Source organism: Nematolebias whitei, chromosome 5 (assembly GCF_014905685.2).
Source record: "Nematolebias whitei isolate Nwh7 chromosome 5, NemWhi1, whole genome shotgun sequence".
Classification (NCBI taxonomy): domain Eukaryota; kingdom Metazoa; phylum Chordata; class Actinopteri; order Cyprinodontiformes; family Rivulidae; genus Nematolebias; species Nematolebias whitei.
The window spans coordinates 16,652,191-16,664,753 of NC_056502.1; the positions used below are offsets into that span (position 1 = coordinate 16,652,191).

General features: G+C 43.8%; 2 protein-coding genes across 2 annotated transcripts in view; both read right to left on the minus strand.

Moving 5' to 3' along the window:
* Nucleotides 1-6,024, minus strand: part of LOC119410001 (potassium/sodium hyperpolarization-activated cyclic nucleotide-gated channel 1-like) — an 18,955-nt gene extending 12,931 nt beyond the window's left edge. Inside the window, exon 1 of the mRNA XM_037676903.1 lies at nucleotides 5,327-6,024. Coding sequence (XP_037532831.1) covers nucleotides 5,327-6,024 — 698 coding nt within the window. The remainder of the gene's footprint in view (nucleotides 1-5,326) is intronic.
* A 2,321-nt stretch (nucleotides 6,025-8,345) lies between these two features.
* Nucleotides 8,346-9,677, minus strand: LOC119409725 (pyruvate kinase PKM-like). The gene is made up of 4 exons (XM_037676626.1): nucleotides 9,664-9,677; nucleotides 9,523-9,589; nucleotides 8,720-8,834; nucleotides 8,346-8,645 (listed from the first exon to the last, which is right to left on the minus strand). Exons 1-4 carry the CDS (start codon nucleotides 9,675-9,677, stop codon nucleotides 8,539-8,541), a joined length of 303 nt encoding a protein of 100 aa, XP_037532554.1. The 3' UTR covers nucleotides 8,346-8,538.
* Between the last annotated feature and the right edge of the window lie 2,886 nt (nucleotides 9,678-12,563).

The window sequence follows — 12,563 nt, forward strand, 5'->3', positions numbered from 1 at the left end:
TACTTACTACTTGTACTACTATTCCTACTTTGCAGTTTTTCACTTATCGCGGGGCTTCAGGGTACGGATCTCCCACACTAAACGATGGACTACTATATTTGAAGTACTGATAATGTGCAAATACAAAGAGCAGCAGTGGCAGGTAGCTGTAGCACTTTGGTCGCAGCCAGGAGCACTTCCTCAAGGAATTTCAGCTAAATAATGAAAACCTTACAGTAGTGTAAAAGTTTGCTAAAAAGGTGATTGAAAAAACATCTTTTTTAGATTAAAGTTGTTTAAAGCTGTCACAAATCGACTTTGATCTTGACCCTTATGGGACTAGTCATTAGCTCATCAATCCAATTATTTATACTCCAGTTCTCCAAACTGAGGTCATTCAGATATACAGCAAATAATAACTGTCCAAAACCCCTAAATATATATATTTTTTAAATTTGAAATGACAACCTGAAGCTGCAACAAATTATTTTATAATTTCTTCAAAAGCTTTTTCTCTTTATCACTTTTACACGACTCGTCTCACCACTCCTTTAACCCCTTTGGTAATGAAGTCACTAAAGCTGCACATCTAGCTGTTACAAAGTTATTTATAACTTATTGGGCTACGTTCCTAACATCTCTATCATTTCAATGCTAATGCTTCCACACTTCTTTGACAGTCTTGGCAGCGCCTCCACACGTCAATACAACAAGGTGTAAGGGAGAGACTAGGATGTATGTGATCAAAGATTAGGTGCAAACATCATCCAGGAGGAATGAGCCCTTATTAGGAGCAAATCCCTTCAACGGAATGAAAATTCTTATTCAGGAAATTTAACACATTTTACCCAATCCAGCCACATTCTGTCTGAGAAGACTCTTACTTTTTGAACATGAAGAGATATCCACCTGCAGCTGTTCAAAAGCCCTGACTGAGGGTATCGCTGCCATTATGACCCAGTTCTGGCCTTCGTACAGTGTCCACTGTACGTTTGCCTATAGCAATGACAGCATTTCTCTCTCTCCTCTGCCCACAGTTGACCCGGGGAAGTGCACACTTTAAAGAAACTGCTGCCACAAAAACATTAGGACCAAACATGGTGGTTATCTCAAGAGCCTCTGAACAAATAAATTCTCTCAAAGCTCTTTGTTTTTTAAGAAAATCACAATGTGGAGGCAAGTGAGAGGAAAACAGAGCAGGCTGAGTGAGTGGGAGGGTTTTTGCATGTGTCCGTCTGCACAGCCTGCAACTTAGTGGGCAGCAGAAGTGTCTGGAGGTGAAGGGCTATTGAATCAGCCACTGAGGGAGCAGAAGTTGTTTTAGGATTGCAGGTAATCACCAGAACCACCATGGTGGACTTTACCCGTAACCCAAAAAAACAAGAATGATTCCAAGAAGAGTTGGAGTCAGAAGTTTCTTTATTGTCGTTCCACCACATGTACCACATGTGGTGGTACGACATTATGTACACAGGGTCCCAGTTACATCCGACAATAAAATATAAAAACAGTAATAAGATCTAAGATATGAAATAAGAAAAAACATCAACTAAAAATACGCTGAGGGGAGCGGGGCAAAAAGTGTGTGTGCTGGGTGAGTGAGGTCCTTCATGATGCAGGTGGCTCTCTTCCTGCATCTGGAGGTGTAGATGTCTGTGATGGTGGGGAGACTGACTCCAATAGACTTCTGTGCAGCCTTCACCACTCTCTGCAAAGCTTTTCTTTCTGCAGCTGTGCAGCCTCCATGCCAACATGAGGTTGTCCCAATACCTCAGGAACACATCACCGATGATCCGTCCAGATCCCATTAGTTTTGTTCTAACTGAGCCTTTTTAAATCCAAAAGAGCAAAATTGTTTCTTTCATTTAGGCTTGTGGAACGACTAATTAATTATGTCGATAATTCTTTCATCATATCAGCACAGACTCATTTGTGAGAGAAGAGCTGAAGCGTCATGTTTCTCCCGTGTTCTCCATCATTTCAGAGTTGATCATTCTGACAGAGTTGTGAACTCGTCTGCAGTGGACAGGACATATTTGTGAAAAACAGCAGATATGTGAAATAGTGCTTTCTCAAACTGTGTTCCTCCATTCATTTTCAATAAAAAGGCTGTCGTTCTATATAGAATTGGGACTGGGACCTTGAGTACATAATTTCATTCCACTTCATGTACCACATGTGATGCGAATGATAAGAAAGAACCTTGAACTTAAGATATTGTGAATCAATCCTGTTTTTCTTGTGCTCCTTGTAAATGAGAATCTGTTTCCTGTGTTCTTCAAGTTTGAGATGTACCTTCGTCCTCCAGCCTGAGTTTGCCTTGGACCTCTTCATACGGACATACAACCGGAAAGAGCTCTCACTTACCTCTTCACCCTGGTCCCACCTGCCACTCATACACCAACCTGTGAATCTCACCTGCCACACATCTTCCTGGAACCTGGAATCTTCTCCAAGCCTGAACTCCTTCAACCATAGTAAACCTCTGTTTAACAGATTAGAAGATCCACACTGCCTTAAAAAAAAACATCATCTTCATTCTGCGTCCACCGATACTTTCCCATTTTCTCCCAAGTCAGGCCCTGTAACTAATGTAAATAGATTTATTATTTCATTCATTCAACCTTTATACAGGTTAGTCTCACTGAGCCTCGAGGACTCATTTACAAGAGAGACCTGTTTTAGACAAAGAATGACGACAATCAAAAAAGAAAGCATATAAATTGAAAAAAAAATAAATGAAAGAAAATTATATTAAAATACGAAACAAAAACAGCTACATTGTAAAGCGATGTGGAATACTAAAAACAGGAACATGTCTGCGTTGGTATCTTACCTTCGGTCTTGAGGCTTCCTGGGTTAATGAACCGCTGAGAAAACCAACACAACAAATGTGCCAACTTCTCATGAAGTTTGACGTGAAAACATCTCGTCTGATGGTCAGACTGATGCAACACGGTGGACTGGCGCCAGCTGGACATTACTGTGCGTGTGTGCACCTGTGTAATGTGAAGTTGAACTACACACACAAAGGAATTGCAAATGCTATCAAAGCTGTTCTCGATGGTCTCATCAGTGGTTCATTTCTGAGTGTGAACAGGTGCTGGGCGATGGCTGACCTGCATGTACCTGCTCAGCTGTTGTAAAACCAGACACTAATTTTACTGTAATCAAGGCCAAGTGTGTCCTTTGTGGGCAGTGATTGGCTCCCCATTTGCAGCTGGCCAGAGGTCAGCTCCTTACAAGTTCTACCACCCATCAGCCTGGCAGATGAGCAGATGAACACATGGCAGCTGGCTTCAGCCCATCAATGTGCAATGGCTATGAATCTTTAGTCATTTCCACCTCCTTCTGTATTCTGAGTGCAGCAGCAGCAGCATCGTGCCTTTTTATGATGCAGTGCGGAGCGAGGAGCTTATCAGCAGACTGGGTAATGATGACGCCTTCACACATACTTCCACACACAAACCCCAACATTCACTCAAGCACATACGGTTGTTTTAGAGGTCATTTGTCGTCTCCTTTCTATCACTTGGCTTTTAGAAGTTTCTTCTAGTGCCGCTCCAGATTACAGGCACTTATCTGAAAAGTTGGATAATTGAATAATGCATACGCTCATCTTGCATAATTTTCAACACCCTACATCATTTAGGAAACATAAACTGTCACTCTGGAACAGAATAATTAATGTCTTTAGGTGCCCTATCTGAAGGAAATGAGATTCATTGTTTAGTCCACACCCTTTTATTTTTCAGCCTCTTCATTCCTCATTTTACCTGGGAGGACCCCCTCCCGGTGAGATCATCGTATTGACAGACAATAAAAAAAATCACAGTCTGAGTCGAAAGTGGAGCAGGAGTCTTGAGGATCAAGTCACTGCTGCAGTCTGTCTGGAGATTACGAAGGCTGACACTCCCTCTGCACGTATTTGAAGTGAAAACTAACGAAGCTCCATGATTCTGCAAAGACTAGCACTGCGTGTGAAATTAAAATGATACTGAAGTGGAAAGCAACAGCATTTGCCTCCGTTTAAGACAAAACTGAAAGTTGCAAAATTTCTCGCATGAAGCCAAAAATAACCGTTTGAAACGATTCACCAGGAATCAACAATTGTTCAAATTCTGAGACAGAACGATCTGGAAAACCAGCGTCTCACTGGGCTGAGAGTGTTGATGACAAACTGAGAACAGCCATCACAAGTTTCAAAAAATGCCTCAAAAGTTTGTGAGGTCTCTTAATTTCCTCAAGTTAGTTGTGGAGCCTCGCCCTCATTTCACTGGAGTCTTTAACATTTCAAAATAAAATAAAAAATCCACACAAATCGCCCCTCAGAATAGTCTCAAAGTTTTTGTGGGTGAGTGTAACTCATCTCAAACCTTTAAAGTTGCATAATTTCAGAGCACTACAATCAGATATTTTGTTTATTTGTACAGGCACATCCAGTTTTGTCCCAAATTTGTGCAAACATGTTAAGTGTGATTTCAAGAGAAAATCTGGATGCCTTTTTATTTTTTATTCTTTTGCAATGTTGTGTCTCCAACTAGCCCCCTACAGTCACTGCTCAGTGGGATACCGCCTCAAAGTCATCAGCAGGGAGGGCTGTCCGAAGGTTGATCCATTCTTCAAATGTTAAGAAATGACATTTTATCAAACTGTGACGGCATCTTGCACATCCTGAGTAGGTTTATCCTCTCAGATTTCTCATTTTCTACCTGCTTGATTTGTTTCTTTAACTGAATTGGTTTTCTTTTCTGGCACTCCGCCCCCCAAATTATCACAGTTTTTCTCTCATATCATCATGTTGGCATTGTTGCATTCTAGAAGCTCTGTCATTTTTTCCAACTCATTCTTCTGCATCTTTCATCTTATCCAAGACTGTTTTATTTGTATAATTCAAGCACATCCTGCACATACTGTTTGCTCCAGATAATTTCCTATAACCATCACATCTCAAGGCCAATATGTTTAGTTTCTTGCATCCCTTTCCATTTTCTCATTATCCATTTCCTCTCATTAAACCGGAGGACTTTACTAAATTAATTAATTTTCTTTCCCTTTTGTTCTTTCCCCTTAAGTGCCCATAATTTAGCTTCAAGTGAGCTATTTCAAGAAACATTTTGATCCATTTTTCTTCCTACATTACGTATAATCAATCCATCCACTTTGCCCACTTCTTTTTTTGCAGCTCATGGGGGTCACTGGTGCCCGTGTCCAGCTATCACTGTGTGAGAGGCGGGTACACCCTGGTTGCACAATAATCTGTGTTTGATATGCTACAAGTGGTATTTGTTTCACTTCCCAGATTCTGTTGCATGCTGTGGAGTGTGTGTGTTTGAGTCGCTCTGACCTGAAGTCACTGTAAGGGTGTATGATCCACGCTCCTGCTGATTTGAGTCTTTCCTGCTCCAAGGCCACAGCTTTGTGGGATCCAAACATCCGCAGGCTGAACTTGTTGACCCCTGGCTGAAGCATGGCTCCAAACTGCCTCTGGATGAAGGTGCTCTGGTTGGAGTTGCTGTAATCCTCTCCATCCAGGCTTATGCCAAACCCACCAAGCCCGGACTGACCCATAGTTTCGGGGGTCCCAGCTGCAGTGGTGTTACAGGCCGTGGTGGTCGTCTCTGCACCGGTTGCCACTACCATGACTCCTGTCCCAGTGGACGAGGTGGAGGCCAGGGCAGTGCGGGGCGTGGCGAAGCCCACTGAGCGTGGAAGAGGTGGAGGATGGGCTGAGGATGAGGAGGATGGTGGGGGCAGAGGCAGGGGTACCGGTGTGGTTGGAGTGCCCGCTGTGCGAAAGGAAAGGCCATCCCTTGGGGAGGAACTCATGATGGAAAGACGACGACCACGTCCACCCAGTGAAGAGCTGTCTGCACCGAAGGAGCCCCTTTCTCCCTCCAGTGATGCTTGGGACAGTCTGTAACCTGGGGAGGGCAGGCTGCCTTTACTGCGCCTCTTTGGGTCCCCGTCAGTCCGCCTTGGCAGGCTGTCTCCTCCAGAGCCCCCAGCACTACCAGGGGTACCCACGCTCCCAGCCCCGTCCATCCCAGCTCAGGGAGGAGAAGTCTGAGGGGAGGATGATGGGGGAGAGGTAACCTGTAGGAGGTGACCCCTTCAGGAGCACTACTATTTAATATTCACACCTTTACAGATGATCCTACATATGAAGATGTCATTTTCAGTCACAGTGTTGGAAAAAGCAACAGGAAAGTAGACTGGGTCTGTCTTCACACAGCCCTCTCTCTGGTAATGTTGCCATCCTTACCTCGGTGCCCTTGGAAATGGCCCCATGACTGAATCCTCCCTCCTCTCATCCCTGTCGCCAGCAGCCTTTTCTTTTGTATTTTCTTCCAGGAGTCAGGTTTTGTCCTCACAGATGTCCTCGCATCATTCCTCCTTCCTCGTCCTTGAAACGTTGCTCCCCGCCCGAGGCCCTCCCTCTCCCCTCCACAGCCGCTCTCGACGCTCCAGCGCCGGTCATGTTTGGCACCGGCTCCCCGCTCTGCTGGAGATAACGGCGCTCGACGCTCATTGGCCAGGCTGGTGTATTTCCACGCTGTTCACTCAGTTCCGCTTCTTTCCCTCTTCTCCAGCGTGTATCAGGCTGCCCGGCTCGGTACAAGGTGGAAGGATGCACATTTATATCCGGGGAGAAGATCAAGGACGGCTGGTCGTCATTCACTCATGTCATCACAGACGCGCAGACCGAGACGCGCCGATCCATTCTGATTCACCCGAACCTAAAACCATTCAAAAAAAAAAAAAAAAAAAGGACAACACGTGCACAGAAAATGACAGAGAGCCGCACGAGACAGAAGTCAAATTGTTCCCCTAAATGTTGAATCCACGTTCAGGATCCGAGCGGAACATCCATCATGATGGAAGGCGCGCGGGGAGCCCGTCCGTCTGAGGCTGGAGACAAGCGGAGGAGATCTGTTTCACAAAACCTGATCCCGGATTCACCTTCACATCAGACTGATGGAAGCCGCTTCCTCACTTTCTGTCCACTTTGAGTGTCCAGAGGCGGCGCGTGCTCCTCCGCCCGTCTGAGCTGCGAGAATGTTCTCACAATCCCAAAAGTCTCCTCCTCAAAATAAACAAAACAACTTGTTGAGCGTTTAAAGGCTCCTCAGAAGTCCTCAGAGCAGAACGGAAGTTCACTTCTTTACATAAGTCCCGCGCAGAGGTCGAGCACGGAGACGCGCGTCCAAACGAGTGGGAAATAATTAAATAAATGCGCATGTAAGAGGGCTGGATGCAAGCGGCCTGTTACCATGGCACCCGCATCCCCATCATCCTTCGCCCCCACCCCACCAAGGCCGCGTGCCCGCACAAGCCGGCGCGAGAGTGCATTTCGCACAGGTACGACACGCGCGTGATCGAGACGTGATGAAACTTCAGCTGAGTCCCGGAACAAAAGGGATGCAGAGTTTGGCTGTTCCTCCTCCTGCAGCTGTTTGAGTTTCAGCTGGAATCAACAGAAAGTAATGATCATCATCAGCACCTGTACAGCTGTTAAGGTGAACTGAACACCTGACTTTGTGGAAGTGTGACTAGAAATTTGCTCCTAATTAAGCGTGTTCACACCAAATATTGATTTTTATTTAGGTTTCTCTTAGTCCCCTTTGCTTTTATTTGAGAAAACAAACATGTACTTAGTTGTGAGAGTGTTTCTTTAGTTCACAACAATTTGTCTCCCAGTTCCAAAATAAAAGTTGTGGCAACTGGAGAAAGTTAAAGCCTGACAGCTGGATGATTCTGCTGAAATCTGTTCAAAACTTAAAGTAAAGTTGAAACAAGAAGCTTAAATGAGCAAATCAGAAATTAGAATTTTAAATTAAACATCAGCTAAAAACTAATAGCAAAAGAGTGGCAAGCATCTAATTAGTTCAACCATAGCTGAAAGCTAAATTTAGCACACTAAAGGATAAAGGCTACAGTTAGAAAAGTTGTAGTTAAAAATATATAATTAGCAGTTTACAGCTAAAAGAAGTGTAAGAAGGCAAACGTAAAGCAAGTTGAAGTGAACTTCATTGAACAATGTTTTTGAACAAACTGAAGAAATTTTGATGTATTGTTTAAGGGAAAACATTAGAAAATAAAGGCAAATTTAAAAGTATTATGTTACCTATCACATTGCTCCTGCTTTGAAGTGGTTAAAATAGCAGAACGTACTGAAGTGGTCTGATTTTTTAAGATAATGTACATAAAGCATTGCAATGCAAACCTTTTAAAATACATTATTAATGTTCATGATCAGGTGAAATGGAATAGTTGGATGGTTCATTTAGTGAGGGATCAGTCCAGACAAAACAACAAAAGACAAATAGAAGTAAAGTCTCAAGTTTTACTTGCAGGAGTCATTGTGTTTAATCAACAGAACTTCAACAAGCTCCATTCTCTCTCCTTGCTGCTGCTGCTTCAACACTCCTGCCTGCTGCAGAGTTCATTGTTTTAATTTCAGAGCTGCTTCTCGGTGTTTTCATCCCATTCATTCACGATCAGAGGCAGAAGGCTTCAGCGGGTCAGGCAGCTTCAGGGTTCGGAGGATTCCTGTGTTTACGGGACGTTAACGGCCCTCATGATGTTAGTGTGACCGGACCCTGGGATCCAGCCTGTCACCACAATCACCATGTCGCCTGATTTGAAAAACCCTCTGGCTTTTCCTGCAGTGTTGGACAGAAAACAGTTTGTGAGTTAAAAAAGTAAAGGAAGGCAAACATACAACACGCACACCGACCTATTTCCATTCCAAAGTTGACTCTGTTGTCGACATCATCGGCCCAAACAGGAGCAGGCAGAGGGTGGAAGAGAGCGGGGAAAACACCTCGCAACAGCTGGGACTGACGGGCCACCTGAACAAGACCATGGGTTCTAAATATGACAAATGGGTTTTGTCCTTTTATTTTGTGTTTTTAACTTTATTTTGATCTTTTGGGTCTATAATAAACATTGATATATCAACACTATGACACTGGACAAGACCAGTTTTATCTAATCTAGTGGTTGGTAATGATTTTAACTTGTGCAACACATTCAGTTCCATAACCTTCAGGTTTTAAACACATCATGAACAACGAACATGGAGATAATGATGAACCTTTGGCCTGACGCCGTCCTGATGTTGGTTTGTTGTGCAAAGCATCCAAACACACGTATCTGAAATTGGCCTCTGATCCTTGAGTGCTCCGATCTTATTAAAGTAAAATGTACATTAATTTGAAAATATATTCATTTTACAGTGTCTGTCCTGTTATTTGTGGTATTGGTGAAATATACAAGATTGTAAGCAGGCTGCACTTTTGAAGTCTCGACTGAAACAGTTTGAAACACCTTTAGTCTCAGAACAAGCTTCCTGCCCGGTGATTCTGATCTGACAACACTGTCAGTCTGTACGACAACAAACAGAGTAAACAATGACTGCATTGTGCACTGGTCAGTGTTGGAAGTGCACGGCTCATCAAACAATGCGTTGCATTGAAACCAAGACAAAAGCTCAACTGTTCAAGACAAGCATGGAGAGTTGGTGGAAGCAGGTTGTACCTGAGGGCTTCTGGTGACCCCAATGATTGGACAGCGAGGCCGGTACCTGGACAGGAGATGTGCCGACCTGGAAAGGTGATAGAAGAGTGGGGAATGGAGGGAATAACTGCAAACATCTTGTCCATGGAAGAAGTACTATACCAGAATTCATCCATCCATCCATTATCTTTATCCACTTCTTCCTTTGTGAGTCACAGGGGTCACTGGTACCCATGTCCAACCATCACTGTGTGAGAGGTGGGGGACACTCTGGCCTGGACAGGTCTCCAGTCCATCACAGGGACACATGGAGACAAATGAGACAAACAACCATTCACTCTCTCTCTCTCACCTAGAGACAATTTAGAGTTACCAATCAGACTAACATGCATGTTTTTGGTCTGTGAGAGGAAACTGGAGTACCAGAAGAAAACCCACGCATGCACAGAGAGAAGATGCAAACTCTACCCAGAAAGGACCCTGGCTAGGATTTGAACTGGCAACCTTCTCGCTGAGAGGCAACAGTTCTACCAACTGAGCCCCCGTGCTGCTCAGTGTAACAGAATGACAATAAAAACATCTCTTTATGGATTCTCCCATTACTGCTCTAAGTCTTGTGACCAAGTCCCATTTCACATTTGCATCTATTCACCAAGGTCTTGGGGTGTCCCACTATTTGCTGGTTTAAGGGGAGCATGACAGAATCAGACAAATATACCCAACAAACAGAACATCATCGAGGTACACCACAAAAAGAGTTAAAATCCATTTTAAGTCCTGCGTCCATTTTAAATGTTATATTAATTTTTTCCCCATGGGAAATCAACGACAAGACGATGTACAAATCGAACTTTCAAAATAGACCTGCTTCATACAAACATACAGGACAAAATATGTTGAACTGTGAGTTGGACTTGTTGCTTCTGTGACCCGACCAGCAGCAGAAGGCGGAGGGATGGGACGAATTGTGTACTGTTGGAGTCAACCCACATCAATATGTCTGCCACAGCTAAACAACCTTAGCAAACACAAAAATGACTTGTTTACAGCTGAACTATGGTGTGGTCATGGTTGAGGATTATCCCTGAAAAATATTTTGCATGCTAACTGAATGCACAGGATCTGTTTCTAAAACTGTGCCAATAACTTTTGGAGTCAGCTCTATCTGTTTGGTGGCAATGTACACTACATTGCCAAAAGTATTCGCTCACCTGCCTTGACTCACATATGAGCTTAAGTGACATTCCATTCCTAATCCATATGGTTCAATATGACGTTGGTCCACCCTTTGCAGCTAGAACAGCTTCAACTCTTCTGGGAAGGCTGTCCACAAGGTTTAGGAGTGTGTTTATGGAGATTTTTGACCATTCTTCCAGAAGCGCATTTGTGAGGTCACATACTGATGTTAGACGAGAAGGCCTGGCTCTCAGTCTCCGCTCTAATTCATCCCAAAGGTGTTCTATCGGATTGAGGTCAGGACTCTGTGCAGGCCAGTCAAGTTCATCCACACCAGACTCTGCCATCCATGTCTTTATGGACCTTGCTTTGTGCACTGGTGCACAGTCATGTTGGAAGAGGAAGGTGCCAGCTCCAAACGGTTCCCACAAAGTTGGGAGCATGGAATTGTCCAAAATGTCTTGGTATGCTGAAGCAGTCAGAGTTCCTTTCACTGGAACTAAGCAGCCAAGCCCAGCTCCTGAAAAACAACCCCACACCATAATCCCCCTTCCACCAAACTGTACACTTGGCACATTGCAGTCAGACAAGTACCGTTCTCCTGGCAACCGCCAAACCCAGACTCGTCCATCAGATTGGCAGATAGAGAAGCGTGATTCGTCACTCCAGAGAATGCGCCTTCACTTCTCTAGAGTCCAGTGGCGTCGTGCTTTACACCACTGCATCCGACACTTTGTATTGCACTTAGTGATGTATGGCTTGGATGCAGCTGCTCAACTATGGAAACCCATTCCATGAAGCTCTCTGCGCACTGTTCTTGAGCTAATCTGAAGGCCACATGAAGTTTGGAGGTGTGTAGTGATTGTCTCTGCAGAAAGTTGGCGACCTCTTCGCACTAAGCGCTTCAGCATCAGCTGACCCTGCTCCGTCAGTTTACATGGCCTATCACTTTGTGGCTGAGTTGTTGTCAATCCCAAACACTTCCATTTTCTTATAACACAGCTGACAGTCGACAGTGGAATATTTAGGAGCGAGGAAATTTCACGACTGGATTTGTTGCATAGGTGGCATCCTATCAGTTCCTCGCTGGAATTCACTGAGCTCCCAAGAGCGACTCATTCTTTCACAAATGTTTGTAAAAACAGTCTGCATGCCTAGGTGCTTCATTTTGTACTTTGTACACCTGTGGTCATGGAAGTGATTGGAACATATGATTCCGATAATTTAGATGGGTGAGCAAATACTTTTGGCAATGTAGTGTATCTCATGACCGCTATGACCCATGACAGCCAATACAAAAATGTCAGAAACTCAGATTTTGAGATTAATTTGGTGTAATAGTGGCTGAAAGTAATTGTCAACACATTCTCTAAGGGGCTGCGGTAGCTTAGTGGTCAGTGCCACAGTCTTATAATCCTGAGGTTGTGGGTTAGAGACCTGGTTGCATCAGGAAGGGCCGTCAGCATCAATTGCCAAATCTTTCATGAGAGTTTGATTGCCGTGGCGACCCCTGAAGAAGGAAGCAGCTGAAAGAAAATTTATTTTGAGGGTTATCACATCTCACAAGACCTTACAATATCATAAATGATTGTAAATAACGTTATTTATGATGTTAGACTAAAATGGATAAAAACCTGTTCCTTCTCAGGATTAGCTGATTTTAGCTCAGATCTTAAAGGCAGTGGGCATCAAACATTCCTTCAACTGATGCTAGGCCTTTACTTTCATTTGTTTTAGAATTATCTAACTTTAAATAACATCTAAAATCACGAGGACACAATTTTGAGTCAAGATATGAAGATTCAATTACCGGTAAATTAAAATACACAAAAATTATGAGTTAGAAGTAGAATGCGAATATAAACCTTTATATACATACTGATATA

Bases quoted from the DNA above. Each gene is read 5' to 3' on its own strand.
- LOC119409725 (XM_037676626.1), bottom strand. The intron at 8,835-9,522 runs GTACAACCTGCT...GGTCTTGTTCAG, and splicing joins GGGTCACCAGAAGCCCTCAG to GTGGCCCGTCAGTCCCAGCT. The intron at 8,646-8,719 runs GTCGGTGTGCGT...CCAACACTGCAG, and splicing joins CAACTTTGGAATGGAAATAG to GAAAAGCCAGAGGGTTTTTC.